Genomic DNA, 20,247 nt, shown 5'->3' on the forward strand with positions numbered 1-20,247 from the left:
TCCCTTCTGTAGTTCTGTATATTATATATTATATGCAAAGTAAAAAAATGAACTGAAAGCTGTTGTTTTAAGAGAAAAATTAAAATTTTAATTCTTTTCTTTATTGAAAAAAGAGGAAAGCCTGGATACATTATTCCAGATCCGCCCCTTTTTAATTTTCAGTCCATCTCTGGCTGAACAGGATGGCTGCTTTTTAATGTGTGTGTGTTTTTCATATATCATGTGACCTACTAGTGTCCATTTGGATGCAACTACTAAGCAGTAGTAGTTCATTTTGGGTTCATCTTCTAAACAGTGTTCGTACGGTCCTTAAAAGTCCTTAAAATTTTCAAAAATGATTTTTGGTCCTTAAAAGTCCTTACTTTTGGTCAAAATGAATAAACGGTCCTTAATTTTGCTCATTTGACATTTCTTATCATTTCTAATGATTGCCATTCTAAGTGTGAATTGTGATTTCTCATGAATATGGAAATAAAATTACACGGTTCTTAACCAATCTGTTGGCGTTGCAAACGATAAAAAAAAATTAGCTACCCTAGAACAAAAGTATTGGTGTCTGATTGGCTATTCACCCAATCTTTCAAAACAGGTGTTATCCATAAATTTAGGCAGATGTGACGAAAGCGTGAAGCCAGAAGTTCTTTAAGAGGCGAAAGTGATGATGAAGGTGCTCGAGAAAAAAAAGGGGAGATTCTGAAAATATTTGCCAAAATTAGAACAGTCCCAACCTGGAAGGCCACAACCCTTACGACGCCAATAGGAACGAGATGCCTGGAAAGTGCATTTTCAATAAACTCTGGCTTCATCAAACTGACTACAAAGATTGGATATTGATGGATGACAATTCTTATAAAGCTAAATGTGGTCTTTGTCTGAAACAAATTTAAATTTCTAGAATGGGAGAGTCGGCGCTGAAAATTCACATGAAAGGTAAGTTTCGTTTTTATCATTTCAATTTGTTTTTACATGGTTTTGCTTAGCTTAATTTCTGTGTTTGTTTGAATTAAGCCATACATTAATTTTTGATCACATTCTGCGGAGTTTATTCTCTTTTGCACATATATGTATAGGATATCAGGATTATGAGTTTATTTCTGCAGAGGGTCTGTTATTGATTTCGCGGAAAATCTATTGGCTCCATTTTGAGTTTAGGTCGCCAAGGGCAAATTCTTCGGAAATACGTTTTGAAGCTTCAATAGACAATTAAGTATTTGGTTTAATCCTATGCACAAGAGATTTGGCGACTTTATGATGAGCAGCAACGAGACATATACAAAGTGTTAGCGATTTAAAAGAAAAAAAAGTGCTGTTGATAGTAATGCCTTATTTGGTTTAATCCTAGTTTCCGGTGCACAAGGGATTTAGCTACTTTTGGCGACTTTATGATGAGCAGTAAACGGGACATATGTATACAATGAATAGTTAAACGGGTCATTTTGGTGTTAGCAATAATTTTCAAAATCGTGCCAAGGCTGCACCGTGTACTAGGATTTTACCCATTATTTTTGCTAATGGTGATACAATTATTAGTTGAAAACAACTAACTAATTAAAAATTTTTTAATATTTTTAAAACTGAAAACAACTAATTGAAACTAATTTTCCTGAATTAACTAGACGCAAAATTAACTTTCATGAATTACTAAAGTTATTGGGTAGAAGTTTAACTGAAAATATATATTTTCCATATTATATATACAGTCAAAAGTCTTTAATCCAGACTCGTCGGGACTTCGGCGATTCCAGATTATAGATCATCAGTTTAAATCTGGTAAAATGGCATGCAGAAATTATAAAATTAAAAATATGAAACCATAATTTATAAAATAATGAGCAATTATGATCTAAAGGGTATCAAAATTTACCAAAATAGAAGCCTAATATTTATTTGTTTACTTTATTAAACATTTCTTTAAACGTGCGGATGCGTAAAGCATACCTTACGCATAGCCGAAATTAGAAAATTGCAACCAGAAAACTATTTGATTTGTATTCATGATATTTATAATGACGAGGAATTTGATTTAAATCATATCAAAGACGGAGTACATCGAAATTAAATACTACATTTAGTAAGGAATTATAAGCCGAATAAAATAAAAACATCTGCCCTGAAGATAACGAAAATGTTGACAAATCAACTTCCAGTTCATTGCGCGCCGCGACGTCCCCCCCCCCCGCGCAGAGCAGCGTGAAATTGATAAACAGATTTTGGAACGGTTAGATAAACAAAGAATATGCCTTTATCCATTTTTTGTAGCAATTCGTTTTTTGTTTGATGGACATCAAAACATACTTTTGTTTTCTAGATCCTTTGGGAGCTCCAGCATCGGAAATTCTATTTGACATAATCGAAAGTTCAAGCTTACTTTTAGAAAATTGCTCTTACAGTCTGCGAAAAATAATAAGCCGGATCCAGTTTGAAGATTAAGGAACAACGCAATCATCAACATTAACTGAAATAGATAATTAGATAATTTTAGCTTATACCGTCCGTTATATATTAAACGCGCATGCGAAAACGTATTCTGCACTTGCGCAGACGCATATGCGCAGTCGTAAATGTCTTGTGCGCATGAGTAAAACGCCTATGCGCATGCGTCAATGCGGCGCATGCGCAGAAAGATTTTAGCTTTGAGGTCCGGATTATAGATCATTCCGGATTATGGGTGTCCGAATTAACGACTTTTGACTGTATATATATATTTATACAGTACAAAGTCCAAGGTCCAGACTTGTTGGGATTTCGGCGACCCCAGATTTGAGGTTTTTCTGGATATTAGATAATTTTCAATCTACTAAGATGGCACGTAGAAATTATAAAATTGAAAATATGAAATCGTGATTTATGAAATAATGAAGCATTTATGATTTAAAGGGTATCAAAATTTACAAAAGAAAAGAGCTTAATATTTATATGTTTATTTTATTAAACATTTCTTTCAGTGTAAGTTGTTTGATTTGTTTTCTCTGCTAATACTTTAGACTAATACTGTAGACATATAATTTCTTGTTCAGTTATTAAGTTCCATTGTTCAAGTCCTGTAATTGCTGTGTCGAGAATTCCGAATAACTTGTCAATCAAAATTTTTTCTCTTTCAGTAACTTCTCTATTACTTTCTTCACTATCGGTAGCTGTATTTTCTGGATTTAGAACCATACTACAGATTTCGCCATCCGTTAATTGATTGATGATTGGGGCATTGTCATCGCAATGAAAAACTTCTGTTTAACTTCCCTAAATTCTGCCGCCTGGTGTGGCCATGCGAGCTCTGACGCTGGTTCAGGCTTTATGCAAATAACAAATCAGTTATTCTTAATTCAAATAGCACTAAATATAATCGTTTGTCCTATGAGTATCATTAACAAAATCTATTTTTAGCATAAAGAAAGAAATTTCTGTTAAATTTCCCCTTATCAACATTTTAGCGCATTAAACTTAAATCTGTAATCAGATAATACTCTGATATTTGGCGTCGCTGCATGAGTCATCACTCAAGTTGTCATCCATTGATAAACATGTAGTGATGAAAGCTAAATACAATAAATAATGATTCGCGATTTCGGCATCAAGGATATAAAATATTGGTGTAAAATCAACAAATGTTTCGGTTTGATATTATGCCAAGCAGATACGCAGCTATGGAGTCAAGTTACTAATCGCACAAATTTATGCTAAAATAATTATTTCTTCAATAATGAGATATTTTATTTAATGCCAAACTGAGATTAAGAATTGGGATTTCCGGCATGTTTTTTTATGATGAGGAAAACCATCTAATGCGCACGCGTAAAGCATACCCCTTCCCTCCAAAAAAGCCCTAAAAAATTGGTTGGTGGTCGCTTTGAGGTCCGGATTTTAGATCATTCTAGATATTGGATGTCCTGATCTCGGACTTTGTACTGTATATATTTATAGTAAAAATGTATATTTTCAGAATACATTTCTTATATATATGGATTTCTTATTATGTGTACATATATATATATTATATATATATGCAATACTTGATTTTACTAATGCCTTGCATGTAATACCCCTTTTAGGTGCAAAACATCTCTCCCTTCTCAACTGCAGAGTTTCTTCTAACGGTATCATGAATTTTGTCAAGTTAGAAGAACCATCTACTTCAGGAAAAGATGTAACTGCTAATTCAACATCAATTAAGTGTAGAAAATAATAAAATCAATTCTTTTCTTTTCAAATCTGAAGTTACAGATGCAGAAATATTGTGGGCTTTTAAGTGCATCAAAAACCACTATTCTTTTAAATCGTGCGATGATATTGGGCCGTTATTCACTAAAATGTTCTCGGATAGTTCCATTGCAAAACAGTTTTCATGTGGTGAAAAGTAATGTGCTTATAGTATCTGTTATTTTGGTCTTGGCCCTTATTTTAAAACTTTGTAAAAATGCCGAGTTTTTTACATTACTATTTGATGAGACTCTTAATCTGACAAATCAAAAGAAGCAACTAAATATTCATGTGAGGTACTGTCATCACGAAAATAAGTTTAGAACTCAGTACCTTACTTCTGCATTTATAGGGCATGCAACAAGTGAAATTATTTTATCCAAATTTTATGAATGTGTTTAGACTTGTCAAAACTCTTACAAATATCGATGGATGGTCCTGCAGTAAACTGGAAATTTTATGATTTATTGCAACAGGACTTGACAAAGGAATATAACATTCAGTGCTTGACATTAGGGACATGTGGTTTACACATTCTTAACAATGCTTTCAAGCATGGGATGTCATCCACTGGCTGGGACATTCCATCATTCTTATCCTCCTTATATTGGATTTTTAAAGATTTTCCTGGAAGACGTGAAGATTTTTTAAGTATATCTGGCTTAAAAAAGCTTCCTGTGAATTTCTGCTTTTACCAATGGTTCCAAAATGTCCCAGCAGTTGAAAGAGCCATTGAAATATGGGATGACTTGCTACTGTTTGTTAAAAAAGTTGAAACGGGGAAGTTTAAAAAAAATTCATCGAAATCCTTCTCAAATATTTTGGAGGCTACTGAAGATAAAACTTTTCTTATAAAATTAAATTTTTTTCTCTCTCTGTCGAAAATATTATTGCCTTTTCTTGAATATTATCAAAGTGATAAACCACTTATTCCCTTTTTTGCTGAAGATATCTTAAAACTTGTAAATGATTGCCTTCAGCACTTTAAAATTTTGAAACTAGAATATTCAAAAATAACTAAAGCAGAAAATCTTTATAAATTTAAAATTTTAATGATCCAAATTGTTATAATGATAAAAGTAAAGTTTATTTGGGATTCATTGCTGAGCAGTTAATGAATGATAAATGCCACAAGAAGGACATTTCACAAGCTGAAAGTTTTGCATTGAAACAAGAAGGTCAACAATGTGTCTTAACAATAGTACAACACTTAATGTCTAAATGTTCAATAAATTATTCTCTTATTCGAAATGCATCTTGTATAGACCCACGATTGATGGCTAAAAGTCCAGAAAAAGCCTAGAAGAAAATGAAAATAGTTTTAACGGTATTAATGCAGAATAAAAGTGTTTTACAAGATGATTGTGATGAAATTCTGCTGCAGTTTGGAGAATTTCTAGACAAAGTAGTTAAGACAAATTTACATGAATTTTCTACTTTTGATCTTCAAAATCTTTCTCTTGACACATTTCTCACTTCTTATTTTCATGATTTTCACTATTCAAAAGTATGAAAAATAGTGAAAATGATTCTTATCTTGTCACATGGACAGGCCTCTGTGGAAAAGGGCTTCTCTGTAAATAAAGCAATTGAAATTGAAAATTTAAGTGACTCATCATACATTTTTCAATGCACAGTATTTGATTACATAAAATTTTCTGGAGGTATTCGTATTCTTAATATCGAAATTAATAAAGAAATGAGATCAGCAGCAGCTTCTGCAAGGTCTAAATATATGCAGTATTTAGAAGAACAGAAATCTTTAACTAAATCTGAAAATTCAAAGAAGAAAAGAAATATTATCGAGGAAGAAATTGATTATATGAAGCAGAAGAAAAAATTTCTTCAAAGGTACATTAAAGATATTAATGAAGAAGTAGATGCTTTAGCAGATGAAGCTGAGACCAGCAGGAACATTGATTTGTTTATCAAAGCAAATGAACTTAGAAGATTAGTTAAAGAAAAGGAAATAGACATAAATAAATTAGATGTTAAAATATCTGAAAAAATTTCAGATTTAAAAATAGCATAAATGTTTTGTATCTTTTATTGTATAGTTTATTATTCTAGTATCTGTAAAAAAAAACCAAGGAAATAAATTGTATGTTTACAAATCTGTTATTTTAATCTGCAAAATATTCTTACATTGTGATTATAATAGTAGTTGACTGTGTTTAAATAAATATCAAATAAGTTAAATAATAATCACGTAAATCTCTAAAATATCTGTGACTGTTATTAGTGTAAAATACACTTATACATGTTTTTCAGGAAATTATGTTGCTAATTTAATGTTATCTACTTCATAACTTGTAGGGAGTTAGTTTAATTTTCAAAATTGTTTTATGTTAAGTATTAAATTGAATTTAATAATAGTGCATAATACACACTTCTGTTAGTTTCTTAAAGTGAAATTACAAGCTTGAAGTCGGTTGTATGGATAATTACTTTATTCTGTTCATTTTTTTGTTTGCTGATAGGTCCTTAAAAGTCCTTAATTTTCATGTAAGGAAATGTATATGGACCCTGTCTAAAGACCAAGCTGGTTGCATGAGATTATCCCCATGTGTAACATGAATATGAGTCAGTTCTCTTAAAAATTCGTCTACAGTGATATTCTTCATAAGGCAAGTACACCTTGCAGCCTTTGACATAAACAGCTAACCAATCTATCTGCCTTATGCATACCAGTTAGCTTTTTAGAAAGTCTTTCAGAAAGACATCCTTTTCCTTTGGCTGAAAGCCCCTAAATGCATATAACCAGTTTAAAAATGCTAAGGTAATTTATTCTGGCTAAGTCTGAAGTCATGAACTGAAAGAAGACTAATTTTACTTCATGAGGCAAATTTTAAAAAAAGAAGAAAAAGGAAAAGGTGTAGGATAAAGCTGATGCCATGAGCAAAGCCAAGTATAAAAATATTCTACTCAGAAAACGTTATTATTGCATCATCTTCCAATAGCAAACTACCAGTTACTATATCATACAGGGGCGGCAGGAAAACCTTCTTATTTGAAACGTGTGCCATCTAGCGACATTAATTCCGAGAAGGGTGGGGATGGCACTCATTGAAAAGAGAGGTATCTAATGTTTTATGTAATGTAGGTTTTTATTGTCATGGAGTGGATGACAGAGGAGTGTGCGTTCGTCCTGGAGTCGTACTTTTGAACGTACTGCATTTTCATCTATATAAATTGGCAGTGGTGCAAAAACTTAAACCACGCGATTTTCTTTCACGAAAAAATGCTTGCAAAGCCGTTCTTGACAAGATACCTGATGATGCCCTTGTGTCCTTTAGCTATGAGGCTCATTTTCAGCTTTCCGGTTGCAGCATGCATTAAGCAAAACGTGCGATAATGGAGTGGCATGAATCCCCGAGAATTTCATGAGCAGCCCCTCCATACAGAACGTGTGACTGTTTGGTGTGCATTGTCCAGAATAGGCATCATTGGACCATGGCTTTTTCGGTGTATTTAATTATGGCAAAGCACTGTAGGGCTATCTGCCTAAGAGGAGGGATGCCTTCATGGAGGACTTTCTAAGGGAAACTGGCTCATATACACGTTACACATGGGGAAAATCACGAAAACGCCCATGCAGCCAGCCCGTTCAGCGACTTTACCGCTCCGCCGCTGGTGGGGCTTGGTTTTTTTGGAGAACATTTCCCTGGATGCCTTATCTCCTTACGGAGTGATCATCAGTGGCCGGTGCACTCGTCTGATTTAGCCCCATGTGACTTCTTTTTGTGGAGCTCTCTGAAATGTCTAACGTCCAAAGACCCTGGCTCAATTGAAGAACAATATTCAAGCTGCTATCGACAACATACACATTTTGATATGCTTGTAAAAGTGGAAAGAAACTTCAAAACTCGACTATCTCAATGCATTGACCAGAGCGGAGGACACCTTAATGATATTTTTAAATTGTAATAATAATAAAAACAAAACTTTAAGTGTCTCTCTATAACTTGGAAAAAAATTAAACTGATATCGCTTATACTATTTGTGTTATTCATTTTTAAAATAAGGTAGTTTCCCTTCCGCACTCTGTATATGTGGACATTTACTCCAACAAATGAAATAATTAGTTATTGTAGACAAAATCACTATGAACAGTAAAGCAAGGAGTGAGGGGAAAAAAAGGTGAAATTGATTGCTATTTTAAGTTCCACTGAGGCAGTGAGTAAGTATTCTACAAAAGCTGCAGAACTGAGTATGTTAACATACAATAATTTTAAGATGATAGAATTTTGTATTTTATTTGATATGCATATTATATCTGCCAATTAGTAATCTTGTAGGTAAACAAATATATACAAGTAATTGGTATTGTCCTTGTTTTGCTTTTTAACTTGAATATCTGCTTAAATCTTTCAGCATATTAATTGTGGTGGGAACCAAATAAATGTAATTTGTTGAGCCCCTATAAATTTTTATAGTAATTTTATAATACCTTTAACTGAGAGTAAATTTAATCCTGTGTTAATTTAAATATAGCTTCAATTTTATCTAATTTAATCTTAATTTAAATATAGCAACTGATATTCATTACAGGAACTAGATTTATGTGGCTATGTATGTCACAATAATGTTCCAGAAGGTCATTAATTTTCAAAACATGTACTGTCTGTCTGAAAACAAAGAAAAATTCCAAAAATTTAAATGTGATAGTCCTTGTACTTCATAAATCTAATATTGTTCGTAAAAAATTGTTTTTATTTCAGTTTTATACTCAATTCAGTATTTCATTATTTATGTGCTTTTCTTTATTTTGTATACACAACCACCAGCAGCTGAGTGATAAGATCATAGAATATGGCTTGGGTTCAAATCCCAGTAAACTGGCCTCTTTGGAATTCTCATGGTTTTTCTTTATGCATGATGTGATACAGACTAATTCCTTATTAGTTAAATTATCAGTAAAACATCCTTTCCCATAGGCAGAGAATTCTTGAGTTGTTTTGACTGTATAATTAAATAGCCTAACCTAATTTCTTTTGTATGTTTTTCCAGGATATAAAACTCTGCAAGTTGCTGATGGAAAAGCTTATGCATATATTCATGTCACTCTCATAAAGAAATGGGACATTTGTGCTGGTAATGCATTGCTAAATGCCATAGGTGGGAAGATGACAGCTTTGGATGGCTCAGAAATTGATTATGGTGATCCTGAAGTTGTTAAAAATGAAAAGGGTTTAATTGCTACTTTAAATGAACATGAAAAGTTTGTAAATAAACTCTCAAGTTTGTCCAGTTGATCTGGTCACTGTAAATTATGGATGTGGAATCAGTGAGCGTGTTCATCTTCAAAATGACAAATGTAACTTTATTTCTTTGAAATACATGCATTTATTTATTCAAGATCACAATGTTATCAATAAAATTTACTGATTAATTTTTAGGAAGATATCACATGTATGTATATGTGTGCGAGGGTATATTTATTGTATTATCATTGAAAATTTTTCTCATGATGTGTGTATATGATGATAATTGCTATAGTAACATAGTTTGCATACTTCAAATATTAAGAAATATTTTTTTTAACTAAAGGTGATGGGAAAAGAGTGTGTGTACCATTTCTCTTCTCAGTTTTAAACTCAGCTCAATTTTAAAAACAGCAGACTTCTCAACTGGTAGTCTTACTTTAAAAAAATTTTTCCTCTGTTATTTTTGAAGTTTTTTGAATTTTGTTAATTTATTTTATATCTTTGTTATTGTTAAATTAAACATAGATAATTATTAAAAACACTTTTTCAAATAAAGAAAGCACAAACATAAAATTCTCAAGCATATAAATGTTATCATTTATCAGTTGTGTCAGTCATGATGCAGTTAAGCTTCCTTGAAGCTGCAGCAGTCCTTGATAGGTCCCTCTTGAGCAGACTTTGAAAGTAGCTTCTCAAGTGACTGGGATTCTAAAATCAGATTGAAAAATCAAGATTATTACCACATAAATAATAGTTTTCCTCTAGTTGATGTACCTACTTTTTAGGAAAAAGGAAATAAGTTTAATGATGAAAATTTTAGTTATTATTAAAAGGCAAACAAGGAAGTATCAAAATTATGAAATTTCAGTCTAGTCTGTATCACATTCAGAAAAAATTGAATAAAATGTCATGCTGATGAAGTTGTTTTGAATATATGACTTTAAAAATTAGATGTGCTTGAAGTATGGATAATATTTTATTTAAAGCAAAGACTATAAAAACATATCACCACTTCCTTTTCAGATGTGCCAGTGTGACAAATTTGAATGCATTTTGTCAAGCCATACCTATAAAATAAAAGGGAGGAGGATTTTCTTTTAAACTTATTTTATAGCAACAAACATGTAAACTGTATTGTGAGAGGAACTGGTTATTTGAGTAAGGCAAAACATATGAAAGTTATATGCTTTAGAGGAGAGCTGCATTTCTGTATTAGTTTTATTCATTAGCCCTTTGTTGCATCATGTCCACTGTAGTAGACAAAACGTTTAAACTTTTTTACTCTTCTGTAAATGCCTTAACAGATTCCATTTCTGTGTTTATTCATTCTACAGTGGTGGCCAAAATTGTGGACACTTTTGGAAATTTTTATATTTTTGAACTTTATGCTTATAGAAAATGTTATGTTTTGCAAAATGTAAACTTGTATATATCATTTTAAAGAGAATTTATTATTGAATTCAGTACAAAACAGAAAATTCAATTATTTGCAATACAAAAAAAAGTTATATGTACTTTAATATAAATAAAAAACACAGTTATGAAGTGGTTTGTAATGTCTAGCTTTCCTGGCCAATCACTGTTCTTGTTCTGAGAACCAATCAAATGTTAGTAACTGCCAGTAGAAGCTGACATCATGTTTACACTTGAAACAATTCATTATTTTGCTTTGTTCTGTAGGAGGACCTGTTTCTTACACACTCCAATTACAAGTAGGAATTTTTGTAAAAATTTTTAATATTTAGTCAAGAAGCAATGACATCAAATAAAAGAGTAGATTGGACACCTAGAAAGAGATATAATATTATTGTGTTATGAGAAAGTGGTCTTTCTTATGCTGAAATTGCAAGACAGGTGGGTGGTTCAGTGACTACATCTGGAGTCCGAAAGTTTTGTTTACGATATCAGGAGACAAATTCAATAAAAAAACAAAGAAGGAAGAGGCCGAAAAAGGTGCACCACATCTATTGATGACAGAAGAATAAAAAGACTCTGTCTCCAAGATAGAAAAATGTCATCAGCGGCCATCAGAAGTGATCTGAATGATGCTGGTGTTTCTGTCAGTTCAAGAACAATCAGAAGATTAACAGATGTTGGACTGAGAGGTAGAATTCCAGGAAAAAAGCCTTATCTTAATTTTCAGCAACGAAAAAAAAAAAAAAAAAAAAAAAAGACTACAGTGGGCAAAGGAACACATTAATTGGACAGATAATCAGTGGTCACAAGTTATATGGAGTGATGAAACTAAGATATCGTTATTTGGTAGTGATAGGCGAAAATATGTAAGACGTAGAATAGGAGAAGAGCTACATCCTGACTGCATTCAAGCAACTGTGAAGAACCCAGTTAGTGTTATGATTTGGTCATGCATGTCAGCAGATGGTATTGGTCGCCTTCATGTCATCGATGGGATACTGAATGCCAGAAAATACATTGACACTATTCTAGAACCAAAACTTCTCCCTTCCATTAGAGATCTCTTTCCCAACAATGCTTCATTTATTTTTCAGCAGGATTCTGCTCCTTGCCACATGGCCAAAATATCGAAAGAGTGGTTTCGTACAAAGAGCATGAAATTGTTGTCATGGCCAGGAAACAGTCCTGACCTCAATCCTATCAAAAATTTGTGGCACCGTTTGAAAACTCTTGTCCGAATGAGGTGCCCATCAAATAAAAGGGAACTAATTGAGGCTATAATTATTTCCTGGCATCATGTAATAACAAAAGAAGAGCTTAAAACTCTTGTCAGCTCAATGAAACATCAAAGTGAAGCTGTAATCAAAAATAAAGTGTACCCTACTAAGTACTGATAACTCACTGCAATTATCACTATCTAATGTATATCGATAACTATTATCGTTTAACTTTTTTTGTATTGCAAATAATTGAATTTTGTGTTTTGTATTGAATTCAGTAATAAATTCTCTTTAAAATGATATATGCAAGTTTGCATTTTGTGAAACGTAACATTTTCTATAAGCATACAAAGTTCAAAAACGTAAAAATTTCCAAAAGTGTCCACAATTTTGGCCACCACTGTATATCATTAGAACTTTCAACTATTGATCATAGATGGCAGCACAAGAACACTTAAGTAAAGCACTGCTATTTGGAGAATGGCTGCTACTTGCGTTTCCAGGTTAGTATGATTTCTCATAGTAAACATTATATAATATTGCTTACAGTTTCTTATATTGTCATTTTTTTTATTCATAATTAGTAATTTTAGACACATTATTTTAAACAGGAGTTTGAAAAAATTGTTGTGAAGCTAATTTTATTGAGATGAGGCATTTTGCTTTTGTCCACTACAGTAGACATCATGAATACAACTAAGGTAAGGTAGTTTTACTCTGTCTACTGTAATGGACATCATGAACTAAATCTAATGCTTTTTTATGACATTATGGCAGGAGGAATTTTACAAAAATTCTAGTTTTCAAACAGGGGGAGGGTCTCTTGGCTGCAACAATTTATTTTAAATAATTGATTTAAACATGCTATTAATTAATTACAGCTAATTTTAGTTCATGTTTTAAAACGGAAAAAGTTTTCAACTGAAGATGAAATTGAGAAGATCATTAATGAGGATTTTCTAATTAGCAGTGATGATACATACCAGCATACCTCCATGGTGACTCTGATGATAAACCAGAAAATGAAGAAACAGAAATTTCACTTATAAGATCAACTGTGCAAAATAACAAATCTTGTTTGCAGGAGAAAAAGAAAATTCCTTGGGAATGGGTTGATAAAAGATTTTCCTCAACACTCTACCAAAAAGAGTGAGTTGAAACCTAAAGGCACTACTTGTCAAGCCAAAACATTACTGGAAATATTTAAAACTGTGTTTGGCAAGGAATTTCTGAAACATTTAACATTTGAATCCAGTAGATACAGGTTACAAAATCGTAGCAAAATGAATTCAATCACAAGTGACGAAATGGAGATATTTTTGGGGATCCTTATGTATATGTCAGTTTTAGCTTTACCTTTTAGAAGATGGTACTGGTCACCACAAACAAGGCAGGAAATGATTTCAAATGCGATGACCATAAATCGTTGGGAAGAGATTTTATCAGTCATTCACCTGAATGACATAAACCTACAGAAGCTAGCTTTGATTGTTTGATTTTTTTTTTTTTTTTTGCCTAGCCCATTTGAAAAAGAATCGGTACTACAGCATATGTATCCTTTGATCAAATCGAACAGAAAAATGTCCTTTAAAATCAAAAAAAGAAATGAAAATTTTATGAAGACTTTTTGATTATAAAGTAAGCAAAGAAAATAATGTCATTGTATGTCAATGGTTCGACAATAAACTTGTCGCAGTAGCCTTGAATATACACAGTATTTGTCCAACAACAAAAGTGAAACATTATGACCAAAAAAACAAGTGGTACATTGAGGTAGTATGTCCATCTTTGATTGGTTATTATAATCGTGACATGAGAGGAGTTGATAAATGTGATATGCTGTTGTCGCTCTACTGAACACATTTGATAAAAAATGGTATAAATGTGTTTTACTTCATTTTCTCGATTTCGCATAATAAATTCTTAGCTACTTTACTAAGCAGTTATACTATAATGTTCTATGCAACTTGATGTTTCCAAGATGTCCATTGCCATAGGACTCGAGCAGTGTCACAGACAACTAATTCTGGTTTAGAAGATTTACACAAACAAGAGTCAAGTGTATCAGTCAACAAACCAAAGAAAAGTTTGCCCATTAAGGCAAGCTCCGTTCTCATGCATATCTGATATGACAGAGTGGAGCATTTCCCTACACGAACTGCAAAGATGCAAAATGGAGTTATGTTAAAGAAAATCCACATATTCTTTGCATAAAATGTAAAGTGTATTTGTGCATTGAAGGAAAATCTGATTGCTTTTATCATTTTCACCATCAAGATGGTTAAAAACTAATCATAAAGATGTATTTACTGTAATGGACTGTAGCAGTTATTTAAAACGAAATTTGAATAAAATTAATTTTTTTATTACTACTAAGGCTGTTAAGTGGAAAAAAATACAAACATTTTTGTTTAACTTCTCCAGCTTATTTGTGCTTTTTTACCACAAATCATTTTGAACTAACGACATTAGTTTTTGATTTTGGTTTCTATTGAAGCTACAAACGAATGGTTTACGTCAGTGACAGGTCTGCTGAAGACTAAAGCCTGGGTAGAAGCTCATCACTCTAAAACTTTATTAGAACCTTGATTTCCATAGACACCATGTTAAGCGCCCATAGGCAATATATGGGATGGAATACATATATATGCAACTTCGGTCCTAATAAGAAAACCCATGCATCCTTATAACAACCTCATGTTGAATTACCAGTGTCCTGCCATTGGTTAGCAAAGAATTCTTGTGATACATAGATAGTAAACTGTTTTTTTTTTTTTTTTTTTCCACTCTGATTATGGTTAAACGTAAGCCAAATAAACTTCACATTTAAGTTGCAGAACACTATTTAAATATTTGAATGAGTACTTGTACTTACAAAAGTCTAAATATGTTCTTTTTTAAAGAAATAAAATCTTGAATTTCATTCATTACTGTTCTTACAATATTTTAAAATAAAATTATATATACTGTATTATCACGCATACTATGAGCCACCAAATAAGACGAGCACCCGATTTTTTTCAGTGTCCATAAAAAGAAAAAAAAAATGTCCGCGAATATGGTGCGCATAATTTCATCAAGCACACTAAAAGCTTAATTTACAGAAAAACTCTTTTTTCTGGATTAAGAGCATAAAGAAACGAAGGAATATGATACCGATTGACGTTTATTGAGAAATCTGAGCTACCACCTATAGCTTTTGCAGCTCCTGCCCAAGTATGTAGCATCACATCCACAGTAATATTTTAATGAGAAGGAATAAATCAGTTAAGAGTTTAATTCTATGGCAGAAAGAAAAGACTGCTAATCTGAGTATGTTATATAAAATTTGATTCGTTAAACAATAGCTTCAGTTAGCAACAATCACTGCACTAAATATGGATTTAAAAGTCACAAATGATCCTTTAAAATCTACCGCTAATCTAATAAAGACAGCTAACTTACCACACCATGGCACTTCTTTCTACTTTTTTTAGTCTGGAAACACAATGTGAATTGTCAATGTCCCTCGCCTTCTGTGTTGCTGTCATCATTGATGCTTTTCAAACTGCCTGTATTCTCTTCTTCCTCATCATCCCACACTGCCCAATCTTCACTTCCGTCTATGCTATTTCATATTCCGCACTTTTTAGAGCTCTTGATAAAAAGTTGTGAAATTCCATCCCAGCACAGATTCTAATTATTTTGGGCTTCTTGATGGAACCAGCCGGTGTAAGTGCACAATTTCCAGTGGCCATCTATTCTGTGTACATTCTTTTCAATACTGCTTTAAATGGGTGATTAATGCATACGTCTGCTACTTTGTACCACAGTGGTGGTATATCCTCTACAAATCCCTGGCCAGAATTTATTATTTGAGGGGGTACAGTAGCATTGTATAACATTAAATTTCCTGGAGATACCATAGCTTCAAAAAGAAATAATTTATGCCGACCAACTTGTGTTTACTTGGCCTGTATTGCTTTGTTTCACATAAGCCATGCACTTTAATTTTTCAGATTAAAATTATTAAAAAAAAAAAAATGTGTGGTATTCGTAAACATACGGTATGTATTTTGCATTTAATGATATATAAAGCTATCTATATTCATTCATATTTTGTGTGAAAAATATAACTGTTTCAGTGAGCAAAAAGCACCCTTTTTAAATAAAAAAATTAAGTGTGAATCTCAGAAAATCATTTGGAACTTATTAATATAATTTAAAAAAATAAGTAGGTTATAGATTATTACAAATAAATTGGAATTTCCCACAAGAAAGTAAATTAAAATAGAATTCAGAGCTATGAATCAAAGGTGTAATAATTGGAACAAGACCAGTAGATAATCTGAAAGCAAACAAGAAGATCCACTTAACGAGTGTATTCTGTAGCTGACAGTCACAACAAATATCACTGAAGAAATGACTTCCATCGTGGAGCAGTTGGACATTCTTATAAAAGAAATACTCATTTTTAAAATTGGGCAAAAAAGCAACTTTAATCTGGCATAAATTTTAATAAAACTATATTTCAAGAGCAATCAGACTTGAGTTCCTCTTCTTCAAAAGCTAAATCTGAAACAGACCTCAATGAAGATTAAAACGTTCCTGACAACACATCATCAACCAAGATATTGTAGGAGAAAATACTGTCATTGAAAATAAAGTGGTTATAAACATTCCAGTTTAAAAACATCATCATTGAAAACATTGCAGTAAAAGATAAAGCATCTACAAATCATCGCAGACATGTGTTTTTTCAATCTTTAAAAGTTGTAATTGCATATTCCCATAATGATTTGTAAGGGCAAGAATGAATGAGGAATATTTTTTTAATTCGAACCTTTCCAATGGCTGATGTAAAAGTGTAGTAGTTTCCATTAATGTTCCCTTGCTGAAGTGGTGAGCAACAGTGACTAAGCATGGTAAAATCGCTGACCATTCATAGTTTGATTTGGCAAATGAGCTGGCTGCATGAAATTTTTGTGCTTTTCTTAATGTGTAACGTGGATATAGCTTAGTTCCCAAGAAATTTCTCCACAAAGGCACTCCTCATCTTAAGATAGTTTTTGTATGCTTTATCACTTTTTTCTCCTACTGTATTTACTCCCATTGTAATGGAATTGTACCTATTAGTGCTTAACACTTTCACTACTGGATAAACGCAAATGCGTGATGTGGTGCTGTCACCTAAGAGGCAGTCGCAAGCATTTGGTATTATTTTGTCACTTTAGTCAGCTTAATTTTGAATTTTCACATGCATATATTGATAGAAAATGTTTAAACACATCTTTTTTCATATAAATTACATTCTTACTGATGTTAAATTTTGAACTTTTTAATAAGTTGTATAAAATCAGTTAATTTTTTTCAGTATTTTTCTACTTCAAGGAAAAATAAGAAACAAATTATGAAGTACATTTATTATACAGCCATTTACATTACATACAATACATACAGTGAAAATTGTCTTTTGATGTACGAATGGTCTTAATATTTTAAAATTCTATTTCAAACATATTCAAGAATGAAATATTTTGAAAATAACTGATGGTTTTAAAAAACAAATATTTTTGGTTTGCTATAAAGATTCTAAGAATGAAATACATAATATCCACAAAAATGTAAAGGGTATAAATTTACATAAAAGATATTAGTACAATAAATTTTAACATGATGCTAATGATTTACATACTTTTAGGTCATGGGTAAGGCACACATGTATATACAGTTTGACTGACAATGATAAATGACTATAATCATAAATGATAATGGTGAATGCCATTTAACATTCTACAAACAAATCTACAACAAAAACAAGTGACACAGTTTACTATGTCAATTTTTATTTACATGAAATTTAAAATAATTATGATTTATGTACATAATGGTCTATAGCCAGCACCCAGTTTTTATTTACAATACACCAAGATGGTGCAAGCAATAAATATGATAACAGCTTCATACTACTAAAAGTCAAATTTTTAACCTAACTCATTTTAGCAAGAAACCTTAATATTTTAATTGTTCGATGCAGTGAATCCTAGCCTTTTATTTATTTTGTTCAAAATCTATTTGAAGAGATTTCGCAAAAAACAATGGAAATGTGAAGTCAAGAAGTCTGTGCAATTTTTTTTTTAATTTACTGTGTGAACACTGATATAAATTTTTTGCACATTTAAGTATCTTGTATTTGCATCTGAAGTACACGTTACTCTATGTAACTTCACAAAATTAAAATTGCATCTTCTGTATTCATACATGTTGAGATAAAGTCATAAAAGTATACACAAAATCAATATATACAAATCAGACTAATAATGCCATTTCCAAGACATAATAAATTCATTTTTGGCAGGAAGTTTTCTTGAAACTAGGAAAACACACAGATTGAAATCCAGTGGCAGATAATAATGTTAAAATAGTAACTTTCAGGTCACCTGCTATACAAATGAACTTAAGATACATGACTACAGTTTTCAGCTGTCAATAAATATTCAAAATGGAAGTGTGTTAAATTTTTTTTCCATAATTCAGTTCAAGTACCTGGAAAAAAAATCTATATATTATGAATGGAACTAATTTACAAAAATTCAGTCTTTAACCTAAAAAAAAAAAAAAAAAAAGTGTGTGCATTGCACTGGGTTATATTCTCCAATCTATAGAATACATTAGTTTGTTATTGAACAGTAAGAAAATAATGAAAAATGATCTTAAATAACAAACACTAAATACAATCCTGTCTTGATCCAATACGACATTGTAATAATCCTACATCAAGAGAATTCAGATTATCCTACAGTTCTTTAGAATTAAAAAGTTTACTGCATATATTGTCATTTTGTGCCTTAAACAAGTATAAAACATAGGAGATAAAAGTAATGGTTTTCATTTTAAAAATTCATTTCTGTATCAAATATCAAAATAAATCTTGCCTTATATATACATGATTTTGCTTTCAGTTGTTAGCTTTTAAAAATTTTATTAGAACTTTTTTACATAGAAGTCATAAAACACAAGCAGTAAAACTTGGGCTCTAATTACCAGCAGCTGGACTGGCCAGTTGCTTAGGGACTAATTTAATATATTTTTGTAAAGTAATATAAATCAGTTCCCTTTATAAAATGTCTCATAAAAGTATACCTCTCTAGACTGATAACATATTTCTTCATTTTCAAACTATTTCAAAAGTTAAATATTATGAAATAAATAAAACAATACCTGATTATATTTCATAACTTGCAATAGATATAAATTGATTTATTTTAAGATGCACATAATATATGTAGAACGGCAGTTTAATTGTGGTTATGCTATTAAAGACGATAATGCACAATTTTTAAATTAATATTTATGTATGAGTGGATAACACTGAAATGAAATGAAAAGTTACATTAGTTTTAAAAACCAAGCATTTTTCACAATGCAAATATGTAGTTATAGATGCATGTTCTCATGCTATTTGGCCACAGTAGTATGGAATACATTTTTGCTCTGACTAAATTTGGGATGTTTCTTACATAGAAACTGTAATACATAAATACATTGACATAATATTTACAGGGTTCGTACACATGGATATTAAATACTTTTAAGGGTTATTAATGAAAAAAAAATTAAGGACCTGAATAAATTCAATCAACATTATGTCTGAACTCCATTTTTATAATAATCCTCTAAGAATAAAATAGATCCATAAGTAGGATGTATTCTTATTAAACATAATTTAATAAACATAACTATAAAACAAATTTGAGAATAAAATCCACTTTATAAAATTTATCAGGTAGCATTAAATATTTTACACGTATAATAGTTGGACATATTTGAAAGAAGATTAGGGACATTTTATTTACGTTTTACTAACAGTTAGCTTTATGTTGATTTTTTTCTTTTATGTCTCATTATGCCATGCATTTAGTCTAGAGGTTTAGTAAATACAGGGTTCATAGCCACATTTTAGTTAAAAAAATACGCACCTATAAGCACATTTTAAGGAAAAAATAATGTACCTGTCTAATTACATTACACACAACTGCATAAACTTAAAAGAAAAATTAGACTTGTAATTTAAAATATGAGCAATGCAATATTTATTACGAGAATGAGCATTACCTTAACAATGGAAAACAATTAACTTTTTTTTTTTTTTTTTTTTTAAATTTTAAATGACAGTTCAATTTACAGAATTAGTTTACAATGAGAGGAAAAAAAAAAAAAAAACTATGCAG

The 20,247-nt window shown here is 31.4% G+C and overlaps 2 protein-coding genes across 10 annotated transcripts in view; one reads left to right on the forward strand and one right to left on the reverse strand.

The window, feature by feature from the left end:
• Positions 1–10,321, forward strand: part of LOC118192470 (inositol monophosphatase 3) — a 47,567-nt gene extending 37,246 nt beyond the window's left edge. For both annotated transcript variants that reach the window (XM_085820572.1, XM_085820571.1), the window contains exon 5: positions 9,205–10,321. In XM_085820572.1, the coding sequence (XP_085676698.1) occupies positions 9,205–9,449 (245 nt within the window). In that variant the 3' untranslated portion in view covers positions 9,450–10,321. The remainder of the gene's footprint in view (positions 1–9,204) is intronic.
• The window catches only part of LOC118192469 (serine/threonine-protein kinase ICK-like), a 148,307-nt gene continuing 137,556 nt past the window's right edge, over positions 9,497–20,247 (reverse strand). For 7 of the 8 annotated variants that reach the window (XM_035363453.2, XM_035363449.2, XM_035363456.2 and 4 more), the window contains one exon: positions 9,497–10,109. In XM_035363453.2, the coding sequence (XP_035219344.1) occupies positions 10,094–10,109 (16 nt within the window). In that variant the 3' untranslated portion in view covers positions 9,497–10,093. Of the gene's footprint in view, positions 10,110–17,422; positions 18,563–20,247 lie in introns of those variants that run through there. The other variant, XM_035363454.2, reaches the window with a different exon arrangement.

The sequence above is a fragment of the Stegodyphus dumicola genome, chromosome 7 (assembly GCF_044657685.1).
Source record: "Stegodyphus dumicola isolate Sdum_Otavi_A_Nest chromosome 7, ASM4465768v1".
NCBI lineage: Eukaryota > Metazoa > Arthropoda > Arachnida > Araneae > Eresidae > Stegodyphus > Stegodyphus dumicola.